General features: G+C 32.0%; 1 protein-coding gene across 1 annotated transcript; it reads right to left on the reverse strand.

Annotated features, from left to right (window-relative positions):
• Nucleotides 1–1741: 1741 nt before the first annotated feature.
• On the reverse strand, nt 1742–18513 carry LOC149895737 (transmembrane protein 145-like). The gene is made up of 15 exons (XM_090118668.1): nt 18397–18513; nt 17629–17778; nt 17114–17250; nt 16400–16718; nt 15839–16024; nt 15055–15139; nt 14527–14748; nt 13786–13958; nt 13477–13608; nt 13261–13348; nt 12943–13016; nt 12713–12787; nt 3278–3369; nt 2589–3073; nt 1742–2245 (listed from the first exon to the last, which is right to left on the reverse strand). Exons 1-15 carry the CDS (start codon nt 18490–18492, stop codon nt 2097–2099), a joined length of 2463 nt encoding a protein of 820 aa, XP_089974794.1. The 5' UTR covers nt 18493–18513; the 3' UTR covers nt 1742–2096.
• Between the last annotated feature and the right edge of the window lie 1222 nt (nt 18514–19735).

Consider the following 19735-nt stretch of genomic DNA (forward strand, 5'->3'; position numbering starts at 1 on the left):
ATCGATTAGAATCGAGAACTGTTGCATCAAATGAACATCACTAACCACAAAATTGGACAGAAAAATGAGAAGACGCTATTCATTGCTTGTTATCATACGACTCGATCTTTACCGTGCCAAGTAAAAGCCGCAATGTATTCCGAATCATTTCGTATGATTTGGTATCCGTGTTTGTCACGATCGTTTTCCACAAATATTCTTTATTTGATTTTAAAATAAATAGTGCATATTCTGATTAGAAAATTACTTACCGGTGGAAGGAAACATCTCTGCTAACTCGGCCACTCACAGCTGTGGAGTTTCTACAGTTTATAACGGCGTAATTCGGCATTTTACTTTATTCAGCTTCACGTCTTTCCTTGGCGAACTGCAAGCGCGGACTGAGTGTAGGCCAGCGTCAAGTAAGTTTCATAATCTTAGTTTGGACACGGGAAGTACATACACTCGCTTAGTCTATCTTGATACATGTCTGTGGGATCGACACTCTGAATTGTCTATAGAACATAAAATTTGATAGTTGATTGTATGAAAAGATGTCTGGGGGTAATTTTAAAATATTCCATACTCTCTTGAAGAATATAAACCTATATGAATTACAATAGCTTGACGTAATATATTAAGCATTAGAGTGGGCTAGATAATAATAATTAATAATAACCAGAATTTACTTTGTAAATGATGAATTAATGCGCATATATGCGTCTCTTTCTAATACTAATCAATGACGTATCTACATTGTAAACAAATTTGTTTACTACAGTGTCAAAACTTTATTATGTAAAGGCTATGATGTAATTAATACACAAGAAACACGGAAACTAATAGTAAAACAATGATACTGTTTTCTCTTTCTATCGCTTAGAAATAATATTCATAAGAGCGAGAAAGTATGCTTGCTTTGACTATTTTATAAGAACTAACAAATTATCTTCCATATGTTTTCTCGCTCTTGTGAATATATTTTATAAGTATTAGAAAGAGACAGATATACGAAATGGTATCCAGCTTACTCGAAGCTATAATAAAATATCGACATTCCTAAATTGAACTTAATATATGGGCTTAAAGCCACCATGTAATCTGTATTGATAATAATAATAATACATAATATATGAATATATTTTTGTTTGAATAGATTTGTACAATGTATACTTTATTAATTCACTGTATGTTTTAAATAAACTTTAAATTACAATTACTTTTTACAACCAAAAAACTCCTTTGATAAAAATATTAGAAAAATAATTTAAATACTGGCAAATAAAAGTGGTCAAATGTTGCCATATTGAGAAATGGATAACAACTTTTGGGGAAATAATTGAAATTTGAAGTTTATTTAAAACATTAATATTATGTTAAATATGACAATGTAGTGGGGATATAATGTGTTTTTTGATTGTAAATTATTTGGGACATCATGGTTTTATTTTTGTTGAAATAGAAAACAAATAAGAAATAAATGTTTTGCGAAAATTTATGTTGTTTCTTTTTATAGATAGGCTCATTAACTTACGTTATTTAAATACTTACTACTTATTACTTATATCTAAAAGTATCGATCATATTTTCGCTGGCAACTCTATTGATATATTATTATGTTCAGACACATTTTCATTGATAAAATATCTATTTAATGGGGTTGGTTTGCGAGTGAAGGTAGGTAGGAAAATTAAATAAAACAAACATCTCATCAGACATCAAGTTATTATTTATTGCCATGACTAGAATATCACACGTGTTAAACTTAAAATTAACATTAAAAACAATTAGCATAATGTACAAAATTATACTACAAGACTAGTAGTTAGTTATAATTTAAAATCATTCAATAAACTTATGCTATTAACATTGACTTTCACTTAACAAAATACATATTTGATTTGAGACTCCATTTATTATTCCATTAATTATTTACTTTACTTAAAAGAAAACCATCTTATAAAACCGTGAAAATTAATATTCGATCACAGAAAAATATTTCAATAAAAACTAAAACTACCAATAACATAAGATAAAAGAATTCTGAGGTACAGTCTTTTAATTGTGACTTAAATTATTACAATAATTAATTTAACTAAAAACCAAACATGGCAACACTATCCCTTGGACACGGTAAACAAATCTTCAGGCCTATTGTATGTTTGTTTGCGGCCTTCATGTATCGTACTGATGAGACCAGCAGTTGATTGCATTGTCCGTACTGATTTCTTACCGTTTGGTAGGGAAATTGGCGGTAAGTGTTGTTCTGAAATAATAAAACAAATATTTGTTAATTTTTAATATTATTATTTATTTTTACTAAACAGTAAGTAGAACAGGTAATAATTGGCTTAATTAAGCAGCACAATTTTACTACAGTAAAAGCAATGATGAAAATTCAAGATGGTGTTTTCTTGTGTATGATTTTGGATGAGTATTTTTACATTCACCGGACTTTAATCGCGATTAATACATTTTGTAGGTATCAATTTTGTCATGCCAAGTGGCCGAATCAACGTGATAAATAATAATATAAGAAATAAATCCGTTATAAAAATTTTAATTTCTGAATAATCATGTCTATTTTCAGGAGTTAGTAACAAAAATACCTTCATTATTTTTCAATTGCATAGCAACAACACTCGGCCCCTTAGCCAACGACCAAGATGGTACATCCCGTTTTATAGGTTCCAAAATATTCCTCTTAGACCTCATAACATTGGGCAAATCTCCCAAACCATTTACCCCATTACTGGGTAAATCGCTATCAGGCAACACCGAGCTGTCATTAATTGACAGTTCATTTTCCCGCGCTTGTAAGCTGTCATCTTTTATGTTGCCATTCTGTCGACCATTTTGTATTTTTGACATTTGATTTTCGACCGTAAATATTTCTTTTTCGTCCCTTATTTGTGGATTAATATCGTCTGAATTGTTTGTTTCCGTGCTTGCTTGTTGGATGATTCCATTGCGGGATTTAATTGAATTTATTCGTTTAGGAATGCCATTTAGTTTTGGTGTTCCGTTTTCTGACAGAGACGGTGCGGTTGCCATGTACTGGTTGTACATATTGCCTATTAACTCTTCTGTTCTTCTGAAAAATATTTATAGTGAATTAATTGCTTCATTTTGTTAAAAATTAAAGTCGCAATTTTTTTAAAAAGACATTGTTGTTACAAAAATAATCTATTGCAAAATTCTAAATGTGATTTTATGATGGATTTGTTGTAACTTTTTTGTGCACAAAAGAATAGATTAAAATTACACTCAAGTAAATGTTTTTTTTTCGTAATATTACCTTGTTAGTGGAATAATAACAGTCTGAGCAGCCCCTGTACTAGGGTGGTAGGCATTTGGACCGAATCCATCCAATGCTGGATTGCCAGTTACCTGTCAAAAAATACTTAAAATTAACATTCCTAAAATTATTGCTTATTTTTTCAGATTTTTTGTGTATAGTGAGATTTTAATTTCAGTTTTCAGTTAGTAGGTACATATTGATTTGTTACATAATATTCTAAACGTAAGTAGGTAAACCACAGAACAGTAAAGTAGATAGAAGTGTGATGTGGGCGTGGCCCACGTGTCACTGGTAAGGTAAGATCACCTAACTTGCTCTCAGTTGTGCGCAGAAAAATATTCGAGTCGGTTGTCAGCTGTCAAACCTTTTTTCCATATTTATTCATTAATTAGGACGTGTTGTTCGGTATTAGCATAGACTAATACACTCAAGAAGACTTACAATCGCCATAGTAAAAAACGTAACTCGTTTCTCAGTTCCCAATTTTGTCGATAGATGTCACTCACAGTAGCATTTGGCATTTTTATAAGCTTTTTTATACGTTTAAGAACTAGATGTCTCCTTAGAGCATTAAGTCGGTTTAATGAAGCTAAGAGATGTCGCTACAAAAAAAATCAATGTGCCAAATAGTATCTTGACGTAAAATATAATACGCAAAAAACGTAAACTATAACGTAAAATATAATACGTAAAATATAATACGCAAAAAAATATTTTTATTTAAATGTTATTTTTTGCTCTGAATCGCACAAGCGAAATGTTTTCGCTACAGAGCATATATACAACTTTCCGCCATCAATAATCGGGGCCTTTACGGCCGGCCGGTCGAGTAGACTAGTCTCTCCCTTTTTCGATTGAGGAAATCCACCTCCCTACCTCCACATCATTTTGTTTTAGTTTTAAAGCTTCGATATTGTATACAATTCATATTCAAATTGTTGTAAAATAGTCACACTTTTTTAAGTTGGTTGAATACACTAAAATACTTATAAGGATCGTACCTACTAATAAAAGTAACAAAATGAATTTTTAAAGTTATCTTCTGGAATCAATTTCAATAAAAATATAAAAAAATAATACTATCAAGTATAAAGATGATCTATAAAATGGATTGCGCTATGTTTACGTGATCTTTTGTTTCGCGAAGGACTGAAAATTTCTCTTAACCTCTTATTGGATTCCGTATTTAGGCATTTGATATTCGTATTGGAGTTTAGGTATACGATAAATTTAATTTAAAATTAAAGATATATTAATTGTTAAATGAATGAGCACAACTTTATTATAATTATTTATGGGAGTTCACTGCACCAGCGCTCCTTAGGATGGACCGCCTATTTTTGTCACTTCGTTCATCGCTGTTCGAGAGTGACTTCGTGACCACCATGGACTTAGATCATTAAGTAATCGATAACACTCGCAGGTGTTTCCCCTTTTGTCGAGGTATAAGATTATTCGAATCGAAAAATCTTATGCTTATGATTACAAACACTCTGCGTTTTCCTAGGCTAAAACATCGAAAGGACGTCTGCGAGTGCTCCGCTAAAAATGCCGTTTTGCACTGTCAAGCCTTGCAGAAGCAATTCAAACATGTCGAATATTAAAAAAGATGGAATAACCTTTCATTTGTGTATATTTTTTTAACGTACATTTTGTAATTAAATGCAATTTCTAATAATCGTCGATGTATCGATTAGCGATATGATCAAGACAAATAATCGAGTCGTTTACTCGATCATTGATGCGGCCCCACGAGACTATCATGGAAAGAAAATATACAAATTTAATCTTTATGAACTAAGAGATAAAGTTGAATTTAAAACCCGATAATGAACCGCATTCCTTACGAGTCTATCTTTTAGCCCCTTGACCACCGAGCGGCCCGATCGGACCACGGCCCACGACACAATAGATTTTCTATTGTGTCTGTGATTCCGGGGGCTGAGGCATTAAAGAAATACAAATTTAATCTTTATGATCTAAGTTATAAAGTTGAATTTAGAACGCGATATTGAACCGCACTCCCCACGAGACAACTTGAAATGAAATACAAATTTAATCTTTATGAACTTAGGGATAGAGTTGAATTTAAAAACTCGTCGCTTAAAAGGTCATAAATTTTTACGACTTTCGTGACACAAATTATTTTTGTGAATGTGTGATTGTGTTTCAATAGTGTGAGTTACCTTCCCCGCACCAAAATCAGCAGAAAGTTTAGTTAGAACATTTGCCAGCGTACTCCATCCATTACTTAATGATCTAAGACCATGGACCACGTTGCTATGAACTGTTTTTGTCAAAGAATTACTCGAACAATTAGAGCATAAATTTCAACGTAAGATGTATAGGTGCCCGTAGCTGTATTGATGAGTCTCGTACTTAAAAACCGATAGATGCTGGTTCAAATCATTGCCGTACATCTTTTTTTTTTCTTTTCCCGTATTTTATGGTCATATAAATAATACTTTTTACAAGGGAATAATTAAGAAGAAAAAAGATATAGACATTTTTTTAACAGAAAATAAAGAATTTAAATAATATATATTACTAGCGGTCCGCCCCGGCTTCGCCCGTGGTACATATTTACGTTTTCTCTACATAAAAACCATCCTCGTACTTCAAGGAATATACTTAATAAAAAAAGAATTATCGAAATCGGTTCAGCCGTTCTCGAGTTATGCGCTTACCAACACATTTTGCGATTCATTTTTATATATAAGAAGACTTGCAGTCCGCCACGGCTTCGCCCGTGGTACATATTCACGTTTTCTCTACATAAGAACCATCCTCGAACTTCAAGGAATATTATAAAAAAAGAATTAACGAAATCGGTTAATCCGTTCTCAAGTTATGCGCTTACCAACACATTTTGGGATTCATTTTTATATTATAAAGATATACACTACTCTGATCACTATGTCGAATGTTTGTAGTGGGTGTCGAAATCTTATTAAAGGTACTCTCTTCCTTAAGATGCTCCACAATCCTATATAAGTTACCTACTCTATGATGCTCCACCACCGCGTTGCTATGAACTGTATTTATCAAAGAAATACTCGAACAATTAGGAGAATGACCACGGGTGGTATCGGTAAAATTTTAGTTGTGCCACGTATTCGTGATATTGTTAATTCCTATTTGTATTTATAATGATCATATGTATCAATATTAAGTCTTAACCTCCTGAGACCCAGGATTTTTTTTTCTTTCTTTTTTAATAAAAATTAGCTGTATCTGTTCTAATGCAATTATAGATATTAAAAAAAATGTAAAAAAAAATCTTTCGTGGAAAACTTGGATTTTCCTTATGTCATATATATAGTACAGGGGGTCCCAGTTCCAAGTGTAATAAGTTTATGAAAATGAAGAAAAACTACATGTTTTTTTAGTTATTATATATTTTTAAACTTGAATCTAAATATTTATTATTCTATCCATTGTTCTGTGTCTATTTTTTGTACCTTTGTTCAAAGATAGGTATTTTTAAGGGTGAGAAACGACCAGTTCAAGTATTTTGCACCTGCGTGGCGGTGTACTTATATTGCCACGTCCACCCCTAGGTCTTATTTCTAATCCATCCTCTCGGTCAGCCTCCTCTAATGCTTGGTCCACGTCATGTGCGTCCCCGAGATGGTCTGCCAACAACTGAAGATGACATAACATAGTGACGATTCTGTTCTGACATGACTCATACTCATTGGACGAATGGAAGAAGAATCATTTTCTGGTATTTGGGCGGCTTCATCGGTATCATTTGGGGCATTATCTTCATCTCTAACATTTATTTATTCAATTAGATTTCTTCTAAAAGCACTTTTGAATCGTCATAACAGTATTAACATTTACCACCGATTCGGAAAGCAGTATATATGTAGAAGAACCGGCAAGAAACTCCATAGGTCCATCATATAGGTCAATATTTTACTCATCTAGGTGTTGGTAGATCTCAGTATCTTATAATTCTTGAAAATTATAATAAAATCTGTAACATAAACTAAAGAATGTCATATAGGTAATACATGGGGCCCTTGTAACCAATACCAATTTGGCAAGAATTGAGACCAAATGTCTTACCAGTATGACATAAAAGAAAACATTCATTTTTTTCACAAGTTTTAGATTTATCTTACAAAATAACTATTGCGGTTGCAGAAATAATATCTATTGTATTTAGATATACAAAGTTATACTGCAATATACTAATGGTTCCACTAGAAATGTAAGATTACTGACCACGTGTTTGCCGTCGCACAGCCATCGTCAACTTCGAAATGAGAATACTTCAAATCACTGTCACTTATAAAACCAAAAACCGTTTAGTATAGTGGATGACATACCACTACATCGATTTGAGGTATTATTCCCGCTTATACGCAAAAGATGGCGTTGAAATATTATTTTGTTGTTTATGTAATATATATATGACCGCAGGCCCCAGGAGGTTAATTATACCGGATAAATTGAAATAATAGTAAAAGTTATTCTTTTGAAACATGTATGACCACGTATGGAATCGGTAAAATACTAGTTGTGTCACGTGTTCGTGATATTGTTAATTCCTATTTGTATTTATAATGATCATCATTTATCACTATTAAGTCGTAATTATACCGAATAAATAGAAATAAAAGTAAAAGTTTCTGTTTTGACACATATATCTATCTCTCTTGCAAGCGTCCTGCGTCATATGTCATAGTTGAATGAATGTGTTCGACGCATTGTTCGCAATGATTGTTCGACGTTATTTATTGCACGCCTCATAAGCGAAGCGTTGAGGTGGGTACTACTGTCGCTTCGCGCAAAACATCTGATTTTTCAAACTTAAAATGTCTTTATGTATCATACATTGCACTTGTAAGATAATACATACACACACATATTAAGAAAAAACACTATTTTTAACGTTCATGATATTTTTGATGTCATTTTTGTTATTTAAACTAGTTAAAAAACAGTTTAAAAAAGTTCTGTCTTGGACGTCCGTGTGTCTGTATGTGCGGATCCTTTTTCTTGTTAACACGATAGCGACCGAAATACTTTACTAATCGAATCTTTTTTTTTCTCTTACGCTTGAGTATGCTCAGGAATAGAACCCTTTCATTTTTCAGGGTCTGATTCGATGTGGTTTAATTGTTATTAAATAAACAAAAAAAAACTCGGCTGTTTTTTTTTTTTTTTTTTTGAAGTGAATTTTTATATTTTTATTGAAATTGATTCCAGAAGATTACTGGGAACTTTAAAAATTCATTTTGTTACTTTTATTAGTAGGTACGATCCTTATAAGTATTTTAGTGTATTCAACCAACTTAAAAAAGTGTGACTATTTTACAACAATTTGAATATGAATTGTATTATTGTATACAATATCGAAGCTTTTTAAGAAATGTATAAAATACTTTTTTAAGAATTATTATCATACATAATATTATGTTACCGGCAATATATTAAAACCGGCATTGTATGCAATTCTTAGTAAATGTATGTTATTCCGAGAAACAGTCGGAATGAAATAAATTAAATTCGTCACATTACCTACTTATATCTTTAAATCTGAACTTTTCCTAAGTAGCAAACACATTTGCAAATGTGGGTGGTTTTTGGGGTAGCTATTAACCAATATGAGGTCAAAACTAAAATCCAAGATGGCGCCGACGAAAATTTGAAATCTTTTCGTCATGGGTGTCATTTTCATGGTTTTTGGGGTAGCTATTAACGAATATGAGGTCAAAACTATAATCCAAGATGGCGCTGATGAAAATTTGACTTTTTTTCGTGATGGGTGTCATTTTCATGGTTTTTGGGGTAGCTATTAACGAATATGAGGTCAAAACTAAAATCCAAGATGGCGCCGACAAAAAATTTACATCTTTTCGTCATGGGTGTCATTTTCATGGTTTTTGGGGTAGCTATTAAACAATATGAGGTCAAAATTAAAATTCAAGATGGCGCCGACGAAAATTTTACACATTTTCGTCATGGGTGTCATTTTCATGGTTATTGGGGTAGCTATTAACCAATATGAGGTCAAAACTAAAATCCAAGATGGCGCCGACGAAAATTTTACATATTTTCGTCATGGGTGTCATTTTCATGGTTATTGGGGTATCTATTAACCAATATGAGGTCAAAACTAAAATTCAATATGGCGCCGACGAAAATTTTACATCTTTTTTCTCTTACGCTTGAGTATGCTCAGGAATAGAACCCTTTCATTTTTCAGGGTCTGATTCGATGTGGTTTAATTGTTATTAAATAAACAAAAATAATAATTAATAAATAATTATTAAAAAAAAATTATGAGGCGTGCACTTTTGGATTTTCCAAACTATTTTGAATTATAATGTTTATTACGATTTACTTTTCACATTTGTCTTGTAAATTAAAATATTACCTATGTAATAAATGTAAAACTTAACGTTCATCGTTAGTATAAACTCGATAAAGTATTTTTTTGAAGCGTTGAATAAAACTATTGTTTTATTTTTATTGTTGTGAACTGCGGCTTATTTACATAAAAACTTTAATCGTTTCTAAAAGTACTAACATCAAGCTTTAAATTGAGCTATATTTCATCTTGACACAATAAGTTTGATTGCGATACCAAGTGCCATAGTCACTTGGGCAATCTCCTTTCAATGTAAGACGTATAAGTGCCTGTAGCTGTGTTGACTGAGTCTCGTACTTTAAAATCGATAGATGCTGGTTCAAATCATCGCTGTTCATGCACATTTTTTTTTCTTTTCCCGTATTTTAAGGGTCATATAAATAATACTGTTTACAAGAGAATACTTAAGAAGAAAAAAGATAAGACATTTTTTTTAACAGAAAATAAAGAATATATATAACTAATATATATTATATACACTACTCTGATCACTATGTTGAATGTTTGTAGTGGGTGTCGAAATCTCATTAAAGGTACTCACTTCCTTAAGATGCTCCACCACCGCGTTGCTATGAACTGTATTTAGCAAAGAAATACTCGAACAATTAGAGCATAAATTTCAATGTAAGACGTATAAGTGCCTGTAGCTGTGTTGACTGAGTCTCGTACTTTAAAATCGATAGATGCTGGTTCAAATCATCGCTGTACATCCACATTTTTTTTTCTTTTCCCGTATTTTATGGTCATATAAATAATACTGTTTACAAGGGAATACTTAAGAAGAAAAAAGATATAGACATTTTTTTAACAGAAAATAAAGAATATATATAATATAATTATATTATATACACTACTCTGATCACTATGTCGAATGTTTGTAGTGGGTGTCGAAATCGTAATAGAGGTACTCACTTCCTTAGATGCTCCCTAAAAACTAAAATAATAATTCAAAAACACCGGAGTTTTTAAAACAACGCCCTCTAGATGTAATAATTGAAAATCGATAGTTTGCTATTTCCTTAGTTCTAAAATTGGTCACTAGGTGGCGCTTTTAAAACTGCAAATTAAATAATAAGCTCAAATGAGAGCGCCATCTAGCAATAAGCTGAAATTACGGGGTACGATCTCTAGTATGACAATCATCAGTCCTCTTTAGATTCTATTAGTCCATGGTATTAGAGTGCAAAAATGATAGCAGACGAAATAATATCAGCAATGGAGGCATTTCATACCATCGGTAAGTCTTATTTTTATTTATTTTAATTATATTTTATGTTATAACTTCGCTTGTCGTAATTTGTCAAAATTGTATACAAATATCTAGTCAAAATGAACCTTATTCCGTAAGAAATTAGTACTATTATAGATTGAACAGCAAACAAGACTTTCTGGAATATTATTGCAATAAACAAACGAATGTGGCTTTAGTGATGCTTGTGGCGCATATCGACAGTATCGATACTTTAGAAAAGACAAACGTTATAAATATTAAATTTTATTTTATTTTTCCTTAGCTTTCATTTGTCCAATTTATTTATAGATTTCCCAAAGAGGCTAATTTAAAATAGAAATGGATAAATGCAACGTGACGAGTTAACTGGATGCCGAACAGCAAGCACTAAGCGGTCTAACAAAGGCCACCGATACAGCAAACCTACGGCAGTTCCAAGATTTAAAATAATGCATATTTTCTGTTTGTATTTTGTAAATATAGATTAATACTATTCTATTCCGTTTTTTATTTAATAACTAGCGACCCGCCCCGGCTTCGCACGGGTGCAATGCTGATACTAAATACACTACAGAAAAACTTTTAACGTTGTAGGTATATAAAAACATAGCGGCCCGGCCGGCCGGTACCGCCGCAAACGGTACGTCCCGCAATTTTTAAATCTGTAATATCTTCGTAAATATTCACTTAAATCATACGGTGTAAAGGGCCATATAGATCTATATTAAATGAACAATGTATTCAAGGTATTTAATTGGTTAAGGATTAATGCTGTATTGGTTAAAATCGCTTCGAAAATTAGCCATTATTTGTCGTAAAAAGTAAATGACAAAAAAAAGTTATTGTGGGTTATCCATAAGAGATAGACATATGCCATCGCGGACTTTTCTGTAGACCTTTTCAATGTGTACAATACTTAGTACATTATTTTGATAAAACTCGTAGGGTTCAGCCTGCGTTTGCAATGTAAGCGGAAGAAATGTAATTATTTACGACATCACATTAGAAACCTCAAAAATAACAGTACTTCTCCACTATTTAATGGATGTTATTATACATATAAACCTTCCTCTTGAATCACTCTATCTATTAAAAAAGACCGCATCAAAATCCGTTGCGTAGTTTCAAAGATCTAAGCGTACAAAGGGACATAGGGACATAGGGAAATAGGGACAGAGAATGCGACTTTGTTTTATACTATGTAGTGATAATAATATAAAAAGACGTACTTAGTAGTAATAAACATACTCCAAAATGTGACACATTATACTATACTCATATAAAAGAAAGAAAATAAAAATACACAAAAAATATTTATTTGTGAATTATCGATAACAAGGCTGACATCCCTCAGGGCATAGCATCAGATAAATATCAAGTTAATGTCATTAATGTTGAGTGACACAAATTTCAACCTTATCTCTATGTGTTGAGGTTCAAAGTTATATTTATCGAAAACTAACGCCCTCTGTTGTGGAGTAGCTGAATGTTTTCGAATTTGGAATTTCTGTGCAATGAGAAACAAAACAGCTAATATACCTAGGGATGTTATACTAAAATAAACCGTAACATGGTGCGTTAGGGTACATATTGAAATGCTGAATTTATAACCTAAGTCAGTTTTTACTCAAATTAAGCTGTCCAATCAAAGGCATAGTTTACTTGTAGTGTACTGTATAACTCTCGGTTTAAATGTGTGGGTTTGGCGACACTGGTTTTCATACTAATTATGACATTATCGCACTTCTATATGTTTTTACTGTTCTGTGAGGTAAACAAAGGTTCCAAAAGCAATTAAAATTTATACATCAATTACCTCCATTACTCCTATTTGAGTCGTTCGCACGTGATACGGAAAGTTCTTATTCGCAAATACTGGTAAGGTGAGCAGCTAAAAAGTAAAATAAAATTTGAGAATAAAAAATATTATCGAAGTAAAAAAATATTGAGTACCTACAACGCCATCTAGTTTCTAACTTAGGAAATAAAAGTAAGTTGAAAAGTTTCGAAAGAGATAATAATTTAATCTTCTTTATACGTACTTACCAAAAACATAACGTGGCCACAAAACGTAATAAATAAAAGCACAGCAGTTACCACACTTTCCCGAACCCATTTGTCTGAAAATTAGATAGATTGACAGAATATTCAAGGAATATGTAAAAAAAATTAATTACCTACCAATAAACCATGATTCATAGCAATATCAAATAAAATACAGCATAAGCAATAATATTGATATAGCTAGTTATTCTAACTCAACTTTAGCCATTTTCTATAGAAATTTGACTTGATAAGTTACTTAATCTAAGTTTCAATTTCCTTGTCAGTATAATATATTATTGGAGTATATTTTGTACATACCTATATAAGAATTAGCCGTTAGAATAAACAGCGGTCCTGCATAAAACCACAACGTGCCACAGATGAAAAATGGACAGTAGAACATATTCTGAAATATATAATATTTTATACTTATAAATAGTCAATTTAAATATAATATTAATAACTATGTCCTAGGCGAGAATAAGATGTATATATATTTGGAAGGCTTAAAAAATAACTGTTAAATATTTTTACCTTCTCTGGGTATTTCCGAACAGTGAAATATGTAGAGTAGGCGAAAGCACACCAGCCTGATATACGAAGAACTATTAAACCATAACCCGCCGGACTTTCGTAAAGATATAAAACCTCACCCGGGTCAAACGCCTGAAAATGAAAAATTATGAAATATGGTGCATGTAATGATGTATTCGTGAAGATTTAAAACACCTAAGTATAAAAGTTAAAAATGGACACATAAAAAATTAAAGGCTACGCGATTTTTACCAAACGAATGTCAAAAATTAATGGTAAACCCTCCTTAGTCTATGAACCAACACTTACCTTAGCCTGATATATAAACAACACAACATATGTGAGTATATAACAACACATAAATACTGTGAGTTTTACAGTAAAACCCACTTTGAGTCGACCACGAGTTATTGTATATCCTTTTGCTAATAATATCAGAAGAAGGAGGTATGTCATCTCTGATATTCCACATAGGAATTGACCTGAAATATACGAGATAATATTTTAGCAGCATAGTTGTACGATAAATAAACTCACAATTATTGCGCTCAAAAATAGTTCCAAGCAAAAACTCTGCCTATGCGTGTTAGGTAGAGTTTTGTAATGAGGGATACGATAGACTTTGAACTTTATTGCCACGAAATAAGGTGTTAAATTGAATGAAAGTTTAATACAACGCCTCTCAGACATTACGACCTTTTAATAGACTTTTGTGAGTTGAGTTGTTTATAGTAAGTCAATGCTTCTGAATACTAAGTCAATTCAAAATAAGTACATAAATTGGTGGATTTTACAACCGATTCCATGTCAGACAAAAACTAATAGTAACCTAACACATTTTTTATGAGACTCATTGAATAAAGTTGTTACACAAAATTTTATTTAATAGAACTATGATTATGATATACATAGTTATATGGAGCATATGGCGGATAAGTTTAGTGCAGGTGCCACATAATCTAAAAGGAGTGAATAGAAGCGAACTTAATAGTACTCTACACTCTACTACACTAGTATCTAAAAAATACTCATCTACTCAATTCAACTCACCAAAAATCTTAGCATTAGGCGCCCCCACACCATTACTAGCGTATCGTATATTAGCCAACGCTTGCATCAACACACCACAGTGTTGTGCCACTATCGATATCAAGAACAGCTTGTACGTCGAGTGCAGCAGGTGTCGAGATCGCAGCTCGACACTGCACATCACTACTGCGATCATCACTATTATGTACGCGAAGGTGTACGATAGAAGGATTGGGAGGACGTCTGTTTTGGAAATGATAGTAAATATAATTATAATGAAGCAAACAAAAAATTGTTTGGTCGAAACAGTAATTGCTCAAATTAAATAAATATTTTAGTATCATGTCGTATCATATAATTATTAGTATTATTTGTATACGAAGTATATTATTATTAGTCTGTGGTATTATGTAAGAATAAATTTGTGCCAAATGAAGATATTTTTGGGATTTAAACCACGCAACAACAGAAATAATGTTAATTTTACCGAAGTAATATTATTACTTAAATACAAGAGGTAAGTAAGTATTGAATAGATTTCATACTCACAAAACTCATCAGCTGAAAAATGTTTGTGCCAGAAATCACCGTCCGGTCCGTTGGTCATTAGAAATTTGTATCTTACATCCAAACCCTGGAAGGTTCATTTTTTTTACATTAATTGTTTGTTTGTCTTTCTGTCATGGCGTAACTGAATTATCTACTATATAAAAATAAGTCGGGTTTTCCTTCCTGACGATAACTACAGAACGCACCAACCGATTTCCACAGTTTTGCATTCGTTGGAAAGGTCTCGGGCTCCGTGAGGTTTATAGCAAAGAAAAGGTGTCTCTGATGGCGAAACGGAGTTCGCCCGGTTTGCTAGTTTTATAATTATGATAATATTGATTTTTATGTTGTGATCGTTAGGCTTAGGAGGCTCTAGAGATCTAGAAGTCTATGGGCATTTCCATTGACTATGGACATTAGTGGGCGATGCTGCGGACTGACTGCGGAGAAATATTTCATACAAATATTTATGTGTAAGAGATACCTACGAACTTCACCAGATAATATTATAGGATAATCTAGTAACCCAAAATTATTTATCCGTAGTACCTTACATAACCACACAAATTTTTTAAAGAAATATTTGCATACAATACAATACAAATATTCTTTATTTAACACACACACATGTACAGAAGATAAGAAAAAGAAAAGAGAAAACATATAAGATAGGTAAGGCGGCCTTATCGCTTTCAAACGATCTCTGCCAGGCAACCTTTATAGATGAATAGAATGAGATACGTGGTGTTTAAATTAAATAAAATTCATACATTTTTAAGTTTACCTTAGGACTATCACAATTACTTATAGCGATAAACCACCATCTTTCTCTAGCGGAGCGAAATCGTCTAGAGTTGTGACATGACACTATCATCCTCTCCGTCTCGCTGAACCCATTTTGATAGGACTCTGAATTTAGCCGACGACGCCGGTAGCGCTCATATAACTCTATGGATCGTTTTATTTTGTGCTGCAATTAAATAAATATATAGCATTTTAGAATTATAGCGTATAATTACCTTGGCAAGAGTGATTCAAAGTATTTCAACAAATTGTTGTAGGTAACTAACTAAGTATGTAAAAGTAAATTACAAAAAGAATTCTCTGTTCGCTGAGTAATCTGTCTTCTAATTCCTTATAACTTCTTAATTTTAATAACCAAATTTCTGCCTTTACAAAAAGTTCGCAGAAATCGTTCCAGACAAAATATTTTATTTTCGAAAAATATTAAAAAAAAACGAATAAAAATGATGTGCGTATAATTTTTTTAATTATTTTCATACAGATAATAGCAACACTGAAACACAATGTTACCCTATGAATAATAATTTATTTAAATACTTACACCGCTATGATTATAATTATTATCAAACAGAATCTCCACATCTTTCAAGTTCTCTGAAAGGCTACTATTTTTTTCAGGACCTATATTCTCCCATAATTCCTTTTCTGGTATTTCTGTAGTAGAATTAAAGTAATCTGGTATCAATTCGTACCATGTGGTAGAATTAGTAGATTTAGTGGTAGCTTCCATGGTTGTTTTTGTTGGTGTTATGGTAGTTTTTAGAAACTGGTCGTAGTACGCTGGATCAGATGGTAGATCGTTTTTATTTGGATTTGTTTTTGGTTTTGCTGTAGTTTTTGCTTTGGGTTTGGGAGAAGTACTGAAAACAATAGGATTTACCAATTATTTAAAATTAACTAACTAAGTACATATTGTTTGCAAAATCTGAAGAAAAAAATACCAATTCGTACAGGCATGAAAACTATTCAACTAAACTATTAAGTATTAACTATAACACTAGCCACTATAGCCACTAGCCAGTAGCCAGTCTAGTAGCTACTAGCCAGCTAGTTAGCTTAGATAGTAGGTAACGAGGTACTTGAATTTGATATTTTAGTTCTATAGTATTCAAATGCTTTTACATACATAGTTAAATATAATTTTTTAAAGAATAAAAAATATGTATCTAATTATATAGGTATTTTGTTTAAAAATTTATAGTACACCTACTTACCTAAGGTACTTTACTTTTTTCTTCTTACCTAAGGTACTTACCTTTTTGCTGCTGGCAGTTCCTTATTAGCTCTAGTGACTATACAGCCAGAATATTCAGTATCTGGATACCAGTGGGATAACTTGACCATCTGGTTTTGTCCCCCCTTGTTGAGTATTGCTTCGCGGTCTTTGCAAGTCTGTGAATTTTTTTATTAGAATAACATTATTTTTGAAATATTTGGATTTGAAATAAAATATTGCATATAAATACACAAGCAATTGAAACTAAATATTTCCAAGGTACGTCTAGACATAAAGTACTTATATATAGACAAAGCAGAATAAACCAAATGAGAAGAAATTTTTGTTACAACTAATGCAGATCGTAACTACTATAAATATAATAGATATCAGAATATCAATAATCAGAATAATATCAGATACTTGATAAGCTTTTCTGCGATTAAGAACCAAACAGATACTTTTTGTAATGCTTTACAAAATTAAAAACACAATATCTAATAATTACATTTACTTCCTTTATCCTAATAATATAATGCATAATAAATACACACCATGCTACTATGATACACAGCGGGCCACTGCGTCTCGTCGTCATAATACAGCAGCAAGTTTGGAGTCCCCATGTCCCTCTCAAACTCTATGAGATATTCGAACTGGCCCTCTAGTGAGAGAAAACAGAAACGGGCTAGGAACGCCCAGTTCTGGAAAACAATATTTTGTCTATGTTTACTTAAAAAAATTTCAAGAATAGAAAAAATCGAGGCGGGTTTCGAATACGCGCCTTTCGCCAAACCGGGGCGACGATATTATAATAGAGCGGTTGCTTTAGTCGCCCTAAACGCAAAATTTTCAGCAAAATACAAATTGTAAGTGTTGTAAACTTCTTTATTAAACGAGTTTTATTTTACTGACTCATTAATAATTTTTTTTTATTTTGTAATTATCATAACGCCGAAGTAGAGTCCATGGAAAATTAAGTACAGCGCTGACTAATCTGTAATCTCGCTCTATCAAGATCAAAAAGAGTTGGTACTGAGTTCATACTACAATTTTCTATAATATATATTAAATTACTAGCTTTCCTCGCGTCCTTGCTAGCTTTGTAGAAAACGTGAGTAGGTAAAACCTATGTTACTCTATAGTTTCATCCAAATCGGTGGTAAATGTTAAAATATTATGTTATTACGATTCAAAAGTGCTTCTAGAAGAAGTCTAATTGAATAAATAAATATTTGAGTTTGAATGCATCTTTCGTTAAACGGTCACACACATCCTCATAAACTGTCGTATTTATAATATTAGTAGGATAGGATGTTTACCTCTTTTGTGTTGATTCTTCCCTCCACCCACTTCCCGACAACGCTCCCTAGCGACGCAATCAGGATATTTATAAATAAGCATTTCTTTAGCGTCATATTGATCTAATAATTCCCTGGTTTCTGTAATGGGTGATATTAAAATGAAAGAGAATAATTTGGGAAAACTTAGCTGTATTCAAAAATTATATTTACTTACTACATATTTTATTAGTTAAATAGGAAGTTAATTCAATAATTTTGTGTTAACATTTTTTCTGTCAACTATGTATGAGTACATATAATAATCGAATACTTTTCTAGACAAGAAATATAATATCCTAATACCTACTGTATACGTAGTATATTATTATTAGTCTGTGCTACTACCTTATATTATGTTTGGTCTTTGGTGCTATTTTTCTACCAAATGTTGTCTGGAAGAAACGATATTACGCTTTAATGTTATTCCCTAAGGTTATTCCGTCTACATGATATGAAAATACATAATATATTGTACATCTATTAGAGCTCGTTAAGCAGTTATCATTAAAAATCTTAATCTAAGTAACTTAAGTAGCTTATACTGTCGCAGTATATATTTTAGAATAAATTAATTCAACTTTTAGATACTCACAAGATGCAGGATTATTATACCTTTATAGATATTTATGAAAACAAAACTTATCCATCACTCATTTTAACTATAAAATCGAACAAAGGAGGTCCCATATTCACAAATATTTTAATATTTCGCGTTCGGCTTATTTTGATTCGTATTTGTTTGGGCGCACCGTTGCCTAGGTTACGGGTAGCGTGCATGCTATCTTTATATTTAGTTGCGTTCAATCGTTCAATGCACTCTTTCTACGTTTTATATTTTATAAGAAAGACTATTGACATGGTTTTGTAAATTATATTTATTTTTTGGTTAGAAATTGTAATGTCGTGGAATTGTAATGTTAGATTATTTCATCTATACGCACGCACATTCACACACATTTTGCACACACACACAATCTGTCTGAACTTTTGCATTTCAAAATTCATTTGAAGACTTACGGGTACCTACTTAATATTGTATGAAACACACTTTCATTGTCGTAAGATTTCAAATAGTGATCGTATCTTACTCAATGTTTAAAATTTATTATCATATCAATATTATGATAATTAAATTAAAAACGAAATAACCATTCTACATGTTACCTATATTATGATAACAATAGACTACAAGCCCGCATAGGACAAAAATATGGGTCAAATGAACCACCAGGGGACATATCTAGAACGATAGCAGAGCAAAAAATAATAAGATTCATCACTATGCCGTCACTTGTAAGCTGTCCAACTGAGTGCAGAT

Source organism: Colias eurytheme, chromosome 30 (genome assembly GCF_061535395.1).
Source record: "Colias eurytheme isolate Ceu_HAF_F1 chromosome 30, ilColEury1 Martin Lab GWU primary, whole genome shotgun sequence".
Classification (NCBI taxonomy): domain Eukaryota; kingdom Metazoa; phylum Arthropoda; class Insecta; order Lepidoptera; family Pieridae; genus Colias; species Colias eurytheme.

Coding starts and splice junctions, on each gene's coding strand:
- LOC149895737 (XM_090118668.1), bottom strand. CDS start 18,492: ATGACGCTAAAGAAATGCTTATTTATAAATATCCTGATTGCGTCGCTA. Junction 14,749..15,054: donor TTTTTCAGCTGATGAGTTTT/GTGAGTATGAAA, acceptor TTTCCAAAACAG/ACGTCCTCCCAATCCTTCTA. Junction 3,370..12,712: donor CTCAAATAGGAGTAATGGAG/GTAATTGATGTA, acceptor ATTTTTTGACAG/GTAACTGGCAATCCAGCATT.